The sequence below is a fragment of the Lichenostomus cassidix genome, chromosome 1, assembly GCF_008360975.1.
Source record: "Lichenostomus cassidix isolate B80296 chromosome 1, HeHo_3.0, whole genome shotgun sequence".
NCBI classification, from domain to species: Eukaryota; Metazoa; Chordata; class Aves; order Passeriformes; family Meliphagidae; genus Lichenostomus; species Lichenostomus cassidix.
In genome coordinates this window covers 100,579,056-100,591,863 of record NC_139479.1, presented here as the reverse complement: position 1 = coordinate 100,591,863, position 12,808 = coordinate 100,579,056, and the positions used below count along the sequence as shown (strand labels likewise).

The 12,808-nt window shown below is 41.5% G+C and overlaps 1 protein-coding gene across 2 annotated transcripts in view; it reads left to right on the top strand.

The window, feature by feature from the left end:
- The first annotated feature begins 5,868 nt into the window (after positions 1 to 5,868).
- JAM2 (junctional adhesion molecule 2) overlaps positions 5,869 to 12,808 on the top strand; it is a 50,158-nt gene continuing 43,218 nt past the window's right edge. The window contains exon 1 of one of the 2 annotated variants that reach the window (XM_085074568.1): positions 5,869 to 6,277. In XM_085074568.1, coding sequence (XP_084930694.1) covers positions 6,223 to 6,277 — 55 coding nt within the window. In that variant the 5' untranslated portion in view covers positions 5,869 to 6,222. The remainder of the gene's footprint in view (positions 6,278 to 12,808) is intronic. The other variant, XM_085074578.1, reaches the window with a different exon arrangement.

Genomic DNA, 12,808 nt, shown 5'->3' with positions numbered 1-12,808 from the left:
TCAAAAGGAGACAAGGCCTTCTGTAACCAGGGGAGTGGACAGCCATTAAATCCCAGAACATTGTAAAAAACAAAATAAACTAATATTGTGGTAACTAAAATTGCAAAAGAAAAAAGTATCCCTTAAATCTGAAATATCAGCCTGCCCACACAGTTACGCATGGCTGCTGATTATTCTTTACACTAAAGGGCAAGATAGATTCAATGTACTGCAGGCTGGCAGTCAAAGCAGCACAAAAAATACATAGAACATCAATCAATGGGTTTTAGAAAAAAGATTTGTGACATGGATTATAAAATATGCATATTGGCAATTAAACTAAATTAAATTGAATCTATTTTAGCAGTTTTACAAAATAGTTTTCCATCAACTTGTCCCATAGCTGTACCTAGAATCATATCAGAATGGTCACTTTACAGCTTGTATTCAGCACCTACTAGGGCAAATATATGTGACAACAATTTAATGTCTTTAGAAAAAAGATGTGTATGGAGATTTAGTGCACAGGCTATGGCACCAAATTTCAAATGTCATTTCTGACCACTTCAAACATAACATTTCTCTTTTTAGAAATATGAAAAAATCTGTTTCTTCTTCTTTAAATATGGAAAAGTATTCAAAGGTGTCTTCCTGATCAAAGTCTGAGCCGTGTAAATTCCAATAACAGTATGCCTTCAACTGTCCATATAAAGAATTATATAGGCATGCTTATGCACAGGAATGGGGTTTTTTTTTCCTATGTCTTTTATTTTCTGCCTTGGTGGCTCCATATTTTACACCTTTCCCCCTGCTATTCTTATCATTATCAGACACAGTTATCAGCAAGCTTGCTGGGTTACCTGCTATTATAGATGAACCAAGAGACACTAAAATATTTAAAGAGGAATCATGGTAGGAAAGCACAGGAAGAAAAAGGAAAAGTAGCACAGAACTGTAATCTTTTATGCTTTCAATGGCATTTCACTCCGCAAACCAGAGAATGGCCGCTCCCAGATCATCACACATACATACTACTTGCTTATCAATGGGATAAAAAAATATGTGCTTTCTTACATGGAATGAGGGTTACATTACTTAATGGACTTAAATTCAATGAGTAAACTTGAGATATGCATGAATGTGACATACTAGGGAAACACTGTTGTCCTAGGTTACAATATAGATGTATTGTAACATGTATTGTAACGGCCAGCTGTGGGCCGTTAGCTGTTATCACCTGCTAATAACCCACCCCGGATAACAGACAATGGGCCATCAAGAAACCACCACATGACTCATGGACTTATCCTATTGTGAGATGCTCCACTCCGGAGGGAGGAGCCAAGCATTCCCGCTTGGATATAACCTGGCCTTAGAACTGCCTAAATGAGCCCTGTCTACTGAGTTTCCAGAGGACAAGAGCCACCACTGGACCATCAGCTGGAGACCAGACCTTTCCCAGGATCACTGCTTCAACTGAACTACTTCATTTGGACTGCTACCACCACCCTAACTGGGTGTCAGGTTGTATCTGACTTTGTCAGTGCTTTTCCTTGTATTATTCCACTTATTTTTAATTTTTCCTGTTAATTTTAATGCTGACTTGTGATCTCCCACTGGTTTGTTTTCAGACCAATACAACTGTCTTAAATTAAACATTTTAAAAATTATTTTTAATGGCATTGCAAGGATGGATATTCATTTCTCGTGTAATTATCTTCTAGTTTGGCATGTATAAACCATAACAGAGAAGGGGTTACATAGAAATTAACATCTTACACTTCAAGGTGCTAATTAAATAGCCAGTTCTCTTCGTGTACTGCACTGCTTTTGCCCCTATTCTATGCATGTTTTTGAGAAGAGGAATCACAGTCATATTCCTTGCTAATATATCTGGGATAGGGTTTGAATATCTATGTTGCAACAACTTTGCAACCAAAATTAGCAGTTCTAATTTTTTGTTCTGATTTTTTTTTTTTATTTTACATCAAAGCTATTCTAGAAATCAGCATGCAAATTGAAGAATAAATCTAGAGATATTTTGTTCCCCCTGAAAAATAAAACATATTTTGAGTGGAGAAATCACCAAAGGAGGATTTTCTTAATATAGCTTAATTTATCATTATTCTTTTTTTTTCATCCTATAGCTAGGAAAGATAAAATGTTTCCCAGGTAAAGAGTCAGAGGCTTATAGTGTTTCACAGAATTCTTACAAATTATTTTTCAAAACAGTTTTTTTCTGATAGGTGAGGAGAACAGAACTCTTTGACCGTGGTGCCATAATAAAAGAGGTAAATTCTTATTAGAACAGATTATCATCAGCTCTTCACATTTGCAGTAGAAAGTTTCATTAAAAAGAGAAAGAATTCCATTGCAATGTAAGAATGTAAATTTATCTGAAATATTGTGTAATAACAGCAGTCTTTTGTTTCATTAATTCCTGAGCTTGTTACACAACATCCAAATCTTGAAATCATGTTGCATCTTCACTCAATTCTTCAGGGCTTTTCTACACAAAGAACTAGACTATAACAGCTATCACAAAGTAAGAAAGCTAATCTTGACTGGCATTTTGTTTGCAGATGTTAATTATAGACTATTTTTACTATTCCAGAAAGATGTGTCTATGGAAAGTTCTCCAAGAATAACTGTTAAACTGAGCAACTCATACAAATCCATGTTGGGCTCTATATGCTATTTAATGAAAGTATTTCTACTACATTCAACTTTAAAAGATTAAAAATATGGCTAGCAGTCTTGTGCTCTTCTAACAAAGTACTTAACAGTATTTTTACAAATATCATTATTTAGCAAAGTACATAAAGGAAAAGCATATATGTTAAATTAACGATATGCATTACAACCACTTTTCCAATAATTCTGTATATGCATTCAGCATACTCACATTTCATTGCTGGTGTCTGCTGCAGTTGTATAAAGCAAGTGGAGAAACCATGTTCTATTCATTGATGAAATAAAAGGAGGGAATGGAAAGAAAATATGAACCATACTAGAAAAAGTCAGAGAAATGTGGGGGAAACAATCATGTGCACTAAGAATTTGCTTCACTTGCAAGAGAAATGAAACAGTGAATAGAAAAAAGGAACTTTAACCTCATGCTTGTAAAAAACCTTTGCTTTTAAATGGATGTACTATTATTATTTACTATGGTAAAGTAAATGGTACAAGAGCCATATTAATGAATCATAGAATCACAGAATGCTTTAGGTTGGAGGGGGCCTTAAAGTCTATCTCATTCCACCCCCTGCCATGGGCAGGGACACCTGTCACTAGACCGGGTCACTCAGAGCCCCATCCAACCTGGCCTTGAACACTTCTAGGGATGAGGCAACCTCAGCTGCTCTGCACAGCCCATGCCATCACACTCACTGTAAAGAATTTTTTCCGTATGTGTAACCTAAATTTCCTCTCTTTCAGTTTGAACCCATTACTCCTTGTCCTATCACTACATTTTCTGATGAAGAGCCCCTCTTCTGCCTCTCGTCATATACTGGAAAGGTGCTGTGAGGTCTCCATGCAACCTTCTCTTTTCCAGGCTGAACAGCCCCAATTCTCTCAGCCTGTCTTCATAAGGGAGGTGCTCCATCCCTCTGATCACCTTGATGGCCTCCCCTGGCCTGGCTCTCATAGGTCCATGTGCTTCCTGTGCTGGGAGCCCAGAGCTGATGCAGCACTGCAGGTGGGGTCTCACCAGAGCAGGGCACCGGGGCAGAATCTCCTCCCTGCCCTGCTGCCCACAGGGCTTTGGCTGCAGCCCAGTACATGGGGGATTTATGGCTTCCCAGCACACATGACTGGGGCATGTTGAGTTTTTCATCAGTGATCAGTATTAATGACATCTGATAGCCTGTCCTTTAATTTAATTCCATTCTGCCATTTCTTCACATTCCCCACATCTATACCTTTTCCACAAGGCACTTGCCGTATATTTAAATGTTATATCAAAACAACATTTCTATCAATGTCTGACTTTAAATAGTTGTCGGGGGTTGAGTACATTTAGAATTTCTTCCCATTCCTGTTACTAAGCAACAAATAGTTGTATGTTTACAGCCATCAAGTCTTTTGTTAAAGACAAAAGCTGGGCTTGGGCAGGGCAGGGTGAGGGAAGAGCTGGCCCTTGGAACGCTCTCTGGTGGTTCAGACACTGAGAGGAGAGGCTGCTCTTTGCTTTTCGGCTGCCACCGGAGGAAATCCAACTGTGCCCTGTTTTTCTCTTCTCCTGGCTGGGTGAGTTTTTGATTCAACCTTTTTTTCTTCCCACTGGGAAGGGCACATTTCCCCGGGCTGCGTTTTTCCCGCAGCTGCTGCCGGGAGAGTCCGGCTGCCTCTGCTGCCTGCCCCCACCCTCTGCCGCACGAGACCGCGGCATCTGCTGTGACTGCAGAAATCCTTGCTACCTCGCTGGCTAGCTGGGAGAGAAAGCCATCTCCTATCCCTGCTGCCCTGCTTTCTTGCTGCTCCGAGCCACTTCACTGCCCTCTGCACTTCTCAGCCCTCCGCCATTACTAGCTGCCTGAGGCTGACCTGACCCTGCGCCACAGCGCCACCTGCAGCCGCTCGGCAGTCATCGCACCTGCCCTGCCCGGCCGGGAGCTCAACAGCGCCCATGCTGCCTGCAACTGTGATTACACCACACGGGAAAAGGCTCGGCAGATCACGTCATCTGCTATTGGTTTTCTGGTTCTAGTTGTGGTTGCTATTATTGTTATTGCTTGTTTATAGATACTAGTAAAGAACTGATATTCCTTTTTTCCCATACCTTTGCATGAAAGCCCGTGATTTACAAAATTAAATAATTCGGAGGGAGGGGAAAAAATCACATTCTCTGTCCTAAGGGAGGGTTCAACCTCTCTTGGCAGACACCTGTCTTTCAAACCAAGACAATAGTAAAGCAGTCCTAGTGAAATCAATGAACCTTTCTACATGCCTAAAGCTATGATGTGCTGGGACACACAAAATAAAAAAGTTTCTGTTTTCAATGCCCAGTTTTGATTTTATTAAATGCATGTCATCCTACCAGTAATATATACAGGACATATATGCATATATATATATATATATATACATGCAGATTTTTTAAAGAAGCGTGAATTGTATTCTGTATATATTTTTTTCCATGTGAGAAATAAACTAAGAAGATTTTGGCATGAAGAGCATCATGGCATCCAACTTCCTTGCTCTCCATTAAAATAGCTGCTAGAGATTTTATTTATAAATGACCTTCTTCATTTTGCTGCCCTCTAACAAAATATAGCCGACATTGCTGTTCTGATTACAAAAAAAAAAAAAAAACACGAAACAAAAACCCGAAACAAAAACTTGGGATACTTTTCTTGTTATAGAACTTTACATCAGTGGTAATGTATTTTAAGATGTCATTGGAAACTCAGATGCACTATTAACTGTCACGATAAGTAATTTTCCTTGATTCATAAATTTAAAGGGCCATTACACCTCCTGTCTATTTAACCAAAAATCTCCAAGTCTGGTATAAAATAATAATATAAAATGTTTTGAAGGTCACTGTGTGACCCATGTCCTGCTGTAGGTGGGATTCTGTCCAGTCCAGATGTACAGACAGACACAAGGAGTCAATGTGACTACTTTCGGCTTAAAACACTTTCGGCGCCACGCCCTCACATCACTTTTTTGTTAGCCGGAATATCCAAATGTTTGTTCCGTGATTTCACCCCGTTATCCCTACTTCCACTCTGGGTGGGCTTGCCCGAAGGAAACGCACCAACAGGGACAACGCTCTTCTTTGGGAAGCTTAAGCTTTTCCTAACGAAAAGTTTATTCTGTTGCAACAAATGTCCTTGAGCTTATGAAGATGACCCCAGCTTAAAAATAAACAAATAAACGAACAAAACGGAGAGAAGAGCTGCTGGATACAACTCAACACAGCCCCCGGGATGCGCGGGGGCATTGTGGGGGCGGTAGAGGAGAGGGATGCTCGCGGAGCCGCTGCCCGCCGCGGCTCCCCGCTCTAGGTCGAGCGGGCAGGCGGCCAGGGCACATCCCTCCGTCAAGCCCCGGCTTTCTGCGCTCGGAGCGGGGAGGCGCTTCCTCCGACACGTTAAAAGTTTGGGGCGGCTCCAGGCTCGGAGGAGGCAGAGCACAGGCGGTGAGGCTGCTGCGTCTCGGTTACGGCAACAACTTGGGCGCTGAGCCCCCAGCCCACCGGGCACCGCCCCGCGCCGCCACCGCCGCCGCGGGAAGATGGAGAGCCGCAGTCTCCGCCTGCTCCTCCTCGTTTACGTGGGGGTCTTGAGCTGTAAGTGCTCGCGTCCTTGCCCCGCGGGGCTATCGCAAACTGCCGCCTTGCGGGGCGCCCCGGGCTCCCCGCCCCGCTTCGGCGCTGGGCTGTGTGGGGACAGTTCCCCTGAAGTCTCTGTGTGTGTGTTGAAGGGTAAGGCTTCTGGAGGTGTCTCTTCCCCTCCCTCACCCTGGAGAAAGAGGAGCCAAGGCGCCTCTCCAAGAGCGAAACGCGAGCGATCGCTTCCCCCGCCGCAGCCGGGGCGGTACGAGCTGATTCTTTCCATGTGTCTCTTGTTTTGCGCAAGACAAAAGGTAACCTCTTTTAGGCCAGTTGAGTACAAGTCAGCGGCTGTCCGCCGCCGTGGAAACTTTAGGATGCAGGCTGCGTAGTTTGCTTTTCTGATAGCCTTTACAAAGGTGAATGAACAAAGGGCGGGAGCGTGTTTTCTGCTGCCAGCCCTGGATTGCTGCAGCTCCAGAACAGACTTGTGTTTCCAGTATTTTTATGGTCCTAATTCCTTTAAAACAAAAGGGTAAGGTTAGAATAAGCTGGACAAAGGTTTCCCAGCCAGAAAGCACGTGTAAATAATAGCAAAAACCAGATCGTGGGGCCACATACCTGCAGAGAACCAGTGAATTAACACAGTGTTAGTAGTGCTAGTCATGGTAAGGCTGTCACTTTCAGATCACATGTCATAATGCTCCTGTTCTATGCTTCTGGAGTCTTACTGGTGTTTTGAGGAAAGGGCTGCACATGGAAATAGCTTTTCAAAAATAATTATGTAGCACAGTTTTGCAATGAAATTACCCACCTGGGACCAGCCCAGGATGTGTTCTCAACCCACTCTAGGTGTGGAACATCCATAGTACTGATGCTGGCTATATTTTGAGGTTTACCTTTCATTCCTCCTCACATAACAGAAACCTCTGTGTGTGTGTGTGTGTGTGGGTGTGTGTACACTTTTTTTGAAGTCCTGCAGTGGAAAGATTTGAACTGATGCATATCTGATAGATCTTTGGCTTGGTGGAAATTTTTCTTTTCCTCTATTTTTGCTCCTACGAGTCCTTATGGAAATGTTGGGCTGTTAGGTGAACAGCTAGTGCAGAAATTATCTTTCCTGTAGTAAATAATAATAAAAATCATTAGGTTTGGGGGGTGGGTATTTGTGGGGGTTTTTTTGCTTCATTTCTTCTTAATTGCATGAGGTATCTGCAGGTGAGGCTTCTGTGGGTTTTTCTGGTGACAGGTTTCAGTGTGTTCAGGCTGCTCAGCCTTCTGGTTAGTTGTGTCTGTTGGGAGTGCTGGCTTTGACTGCTAAGGAAATGATAGAGGGTGCAGTACAGTGCATCAAAATCTGGTGCCTACATTCTTATCAGACTTGGGAGTTTCTTGTTGGTGGGGTTTTTTTTTTTCCCCCTGCCTGTCCCAGTTCCAAAGAAACACCAGGTGGGAAGCAAGTTTACAAGGAAGGTGCTGATAAGAATTCTTTTCTTCAAGAAAGCAACTGTAGGTGTGTGGGTGTGCAAATGCTTATTGTTTGTGGGAGCCAGAGGAAACCCAAGCAGAAATCCAGGCAACTAGGAGTCTGCTGCTGTGGCTGGAGTGTGTTTACATGAACAATGAGGCTGAGTCCAAAATGAGGCACATGAGCTGAGCGGTCTCTTATGTGGGACCCATCTGCTCTGGAGATGGTGGGGAATGGGCAGAAACTAGTGAGAAAAAGAAAGTAGTGATTAATACCTCACAAGCAGCATGGGGGTCAGCCTCTTCTCCCAGGAAACCAGCAACATCACAAGAGGACACAGCCTCAGGTTGAGTCAGGGGAGGTTCAAGCCGGACATCAGGAAGAGCATGGGAAGGGTTGTAAAGCATTGGAACAGGCTCTTAGGTAGGTGGTAGAGTCACCATCCCTGGAAGTGTTCAAGAAATGACTGGACGTGGCACGCAGTGCCCTGGTCTAGTTGAGAAAGTGGTGATTGGTCAAAGGTTGGACTGAAGGATCTTGGAGGTCTTTTCCAACCTAGATGATTCTGCAATTCTGTGGTTATATTGTGGAGCAGGTGTAGAGAACTTTCTTGGTAGTTGAGCTGTAGAAATTAAAAGCTGTACAAGTTGGTCACGGGACATCAGCATAGCTGAGGTAGATGAGGTTTGGATCGCTTTACATTAAGAACCTGCTAAGAAATATGACCCGCAGAAATCATAGTTTCTGTGAGCTAATCTTCCCTTTCACCTTTAATTTAGGGTAAAGTAAGGGAGCTGGGGGTCTTTAGTCATGTTCTCTCTCAGCATGAGCTTCTGGAACTGACATCTGAAAGTTTTAAAAGGTGCCACAGCATAAGACTTGTGAGATCTGTTGGCAAGACAGAATATGTCAGAATATGACAGAAATTATTTTTATTAACCATCATGGCTTCTCTGGAGGAGATAGTATGTACTGACCAACTGGCCTTTCTGTGAAGCATCTGGGTGTGATTTTTCTTAGCATTAGTGCACATTGAAATTAAACTTCAGCTGGTGGTGCTGGAAGCAAATCCAATACAGTGTGTCTGTGTGAGGACAATGCAGAGACAATAAATAGTAGTCTTACATAAATATTTGATGCAGCTCACTGAGGTAGTTTGAACAATAAATAAAGTTATATGTTGCTTATTTGTTTATTTTGGCTTCAAAAAACTCCACTCTTTCATAAATCCTCACTCAGATTTCCTCAGAAGTCTTTCACTCAGATAAAGAGGTTCTAGACCTAAAAAGCCTTTTCTTCCTTTCCCCCCCAACCCTGACAAGAAATCATAAAGCATGACTACATTGCTTTAGGAATTGACAGTGGAAGTGTTTTAACTATGCTTTCTTGACTATATGTGATACACAAACGATTTGAGTACTCAAATTTGAGACTGTTGTGAACCCTCAGTCTTTTGTTAAACCCTCTTTGTTTGCTGGATTAGCTTGGTAGGTCTGATTTCTAAATCAGACCATATTCAGGTGAGGTGGGATTTCTTAAATTTATAAGACCGCATACTTCTCTAGTAATATCTGTAATACCTAGTAATATCTGTTCAACATAATGCTATAAAGCAGACTGCCTGGTTTTGGAGAGGGAGTGGGGGAAGAGGCATTCATCTCTTGCTGGTTTAGGTGAGATGCAGTATTTCTTCACTATGGGCTGCTCAAGGTTTAGAAACATGCACAGACTCTTAGACACTCCAAAGTAAGCTGTAAGAAGAGAATTAGCTGCTAATACATAAACAAACAGATGAAAACTAAGTACAAAAAACCAATGTTTGTTTCTAGTCTTCAGCCTAATATTTTTCATTTATGACTGTGGTGACACTGGGCAAGATACTCAGATGCTTCTAAAACTGATACAAATTGACATGGTGGGAAGGCTATTTCTGTCTTTCAGAGGGAGACATGCTACTCTCTAGCTTATTTTATAACCTTCACAATTTCACCCTTTTGCTTAGATCCTCAGGACTCATAAGAAACTGGCTGTGAGTTACTGGCACATCTCACAGAAATCATGGGTTTTGCTGCATTTCAGCAAGTCGTGTTTTTTTCCCTAAAGCTGGGCATGCTGTTTTGGTAGGGACTCTGTGTTCCTCAGAGGACTCAGCCAGATGTGTTGCTGTTCTGTCTCCCTGTCTCTCTCCAGCAGAGAGGAGGGACAGAGACATCTTCCTTGGCTGGCTCCATGGTACCATTCTTTTAGGTTGCTGGCCCAACAGCCTACTATTGGATGTGCAAAAGAGAAAATGAGGGTGGCTGTCTTCCCTCACTGCATAGAGGAGACAAGAAACATGCCTGGAAATGTCACATCAAGACAGTCACAATTCCTCATTTCTTTTTTGAGGTGGATGTATGCAAAAGGAGGACTTTTGTTATTGCTTGGCCTCTGAGGTCCTGTTTTCTCAGCTTTGAAGTTGCAAAAATTCTTTGTTCATGTTGTATGTATTTCTGGTTATTGTGAATATCATAGGGCATCTGGCATTAATAATGAGAGTTAAAGTCATGACTGTGATTAGCAGATCTAACTGAACCTGGATGAGGTCTTCCCATTGGCTTTTTAACTGAATTACACAAAGATATTTTTGTGATTGTTTCCTGTATTACACCTATAATTCCTACTGCTTGGTAGCTGCCAGGTTCTGCTTCAGACACTGGCTGATACCAGCGCAAATGCTTTGGTGAGAATACAGAAGCAGGTGAACTTTGACATCACCTTTTCTGTTCAGCTGATAGATTTAACAAAACACTTGGTTTCATTTTTCATGACCTGAGCTACCAAACTTGTCTGTGTTCACTAAGTCCAAATGTTATTTGGGGTGTGTGCAGACCTGTTCATAAAGAAGTGAACTAAAAATATTAGAGCAGGCACTTACCCTTCCTCAAAGGGTACCCCAGGTGCTTAGTTTCTTCTCAAGTGCTGATGGTCACCAGGGAGAAGTTCTCTTGTGAAGTATGGGAGAATCTTCTTGTACAACTGATATTAAGAAAATTCAGTTTCCTCATAAATTCATGTGAGTAAATCAGCAGTATTTCTTCACTGGCGATAGACAGTGACATGTATGTGAACCTTCTGCAGTAGCAGTAAGCAAGCTTCCTTTGTTTGAGGGGGAGTAGATTTGGGTTGGTGGTGCTTTTGGAGGATCAGGAACAGCTAGTAATTTAGTTCTGCAATGTGGATGTAAAAGTTTACATCTGGTATGATCTACTTAGAGTCCCTCAACACTCAAAATTTAATCTTTCTGTTGGAGCACTTCTGAAGACACTGGCTCCCTGCATCTGGCAATGCCTTTTAGGAACACTTGTCTTAAAGTAAGGCTTGGTGTCATACTTTCCTTTAGCAATGCTAGAGGTGACTCCAGTGCAAATGCTTATGTAAAAGAAGGTTACTCAGAAATGTGCACACAGCCAGAAATGTCCACATTGCAATATAAAGATTTTGTATATTAAACGAATTGAAGCACGAGGTAGATATTTGTATTTGTCCTTGCAGACTATTTGCCAGGACCATATGGAATGGCTAAGTTCCCTTGAAGTTATATAATTATATCAAGCAAAACAAAATTTGCATAAAATAGTGTCCTTGTGGATATATACAACAAGTTTTCTTATTGCTGGTTTTTCTTGTTTTGCTGGGGTTTTTTAATCTAACATGATAACTTAGTGGCAGTATTGCATATATGTGGGAAAAAAGATGGTTTACAAATTCTTACTGTCTAGTTCCGTGGTTAGCTCAGATCTAGTTCAATACCACGGGGTGAGCACTCTAATGGAAACTGAGGTAAATGTTATGTGGAAGCTGTTTGTTTACAAGTAATTCATTCTATTCTGGTTAGTTCACCCGCTCTACTGCCACACCCACCCCCAATTTTGTTAAGCTAACTTTGTTACAGTTCTAGTTTCTGGCATGTTTTCTCCCATCCCCAGTACTTTTGAAAGAACCATCAGTTTTAGCAAAACATTTCTGCTGAAAAGCCTGTCATGTCATCCTCAAAGCACTGTGATTGTGCTGTAATTCCACTTCAGGAAGCTTAAAGCAAATATTATGGTGTCTTGTAATCAAGACAAATTATTTGTTTCTGTCATCTTAATGCTGAGATTTTTTAGAGCATGGAATATGTATTTCAAAGAATGAGACAGCAGATGAGTCTGGAGCAGCATTTGGATGATTGCCAGTGCTTGTGCTCACCTGTATTTCCAAAGTCACTTTTTCCTGGAGGACTCCAAGGAGTTGTGTCTCCTCTGTGTTCACAATACATCATCAAGCACTCAAGTGCTCACATAAAATTTCTTAAACCAGGCAGAAGGTAAGCATGGCAACTGAACATCTTGTCCTGTTCACTTGTTAGTTTCTAACACAGTGGGAGATGAAGGAGCTTTTGAAGAAAGAAGAAGGAAAAAATGGCCATTTCTGAGCAACAGCAGGTAATATAACAGTAGTAGTTGTTGAACCTGTAGTAAGTCTGTAAACCTTTCTGGTTAATAGACATTAAAGCAGGCATCCAGTTTCTCCCAGACATTATTTGCAGGGGAAAACATAAAAAAAAAAAAATCTGATAATAAACCTTTTTGAATGATTGCTTTTTAAAAGTTCAAAACTTAGTATTTTTCAGTAAGAGATGGGAAGATCAAACTTGGATTGAAATAGCTACAGTTTGATTCTGATTGTTAAAAGAGGTATGAAATGGTCAGATTTGAGCTGGAAAGAACAGACCCTATTACTATAAAATTTCAGATGTATTTCACAGGTCTTAGGTGGATTAACATCTTAAGGATTGAACTTGCTTTTGACCCTGTCCTAACCACTGGATCAGATTCAAAGGGAAACGTATTATAGGGTTGTTTTGATACCAGACAATTTTAACAAAATGGGCTATACTTGTTGTTAACAAAATTCTAACATATTACTTGAAGGTAATGGTGGAAAATTCCTGAGAAATTACTTTGCTTATATTAACATAATATAGAAACCAAATTATTGTATCTCAACCGGCAGAAAGTGCCCAGTATGAAGTGGGAGACAATCTTGGGGGTGTTATG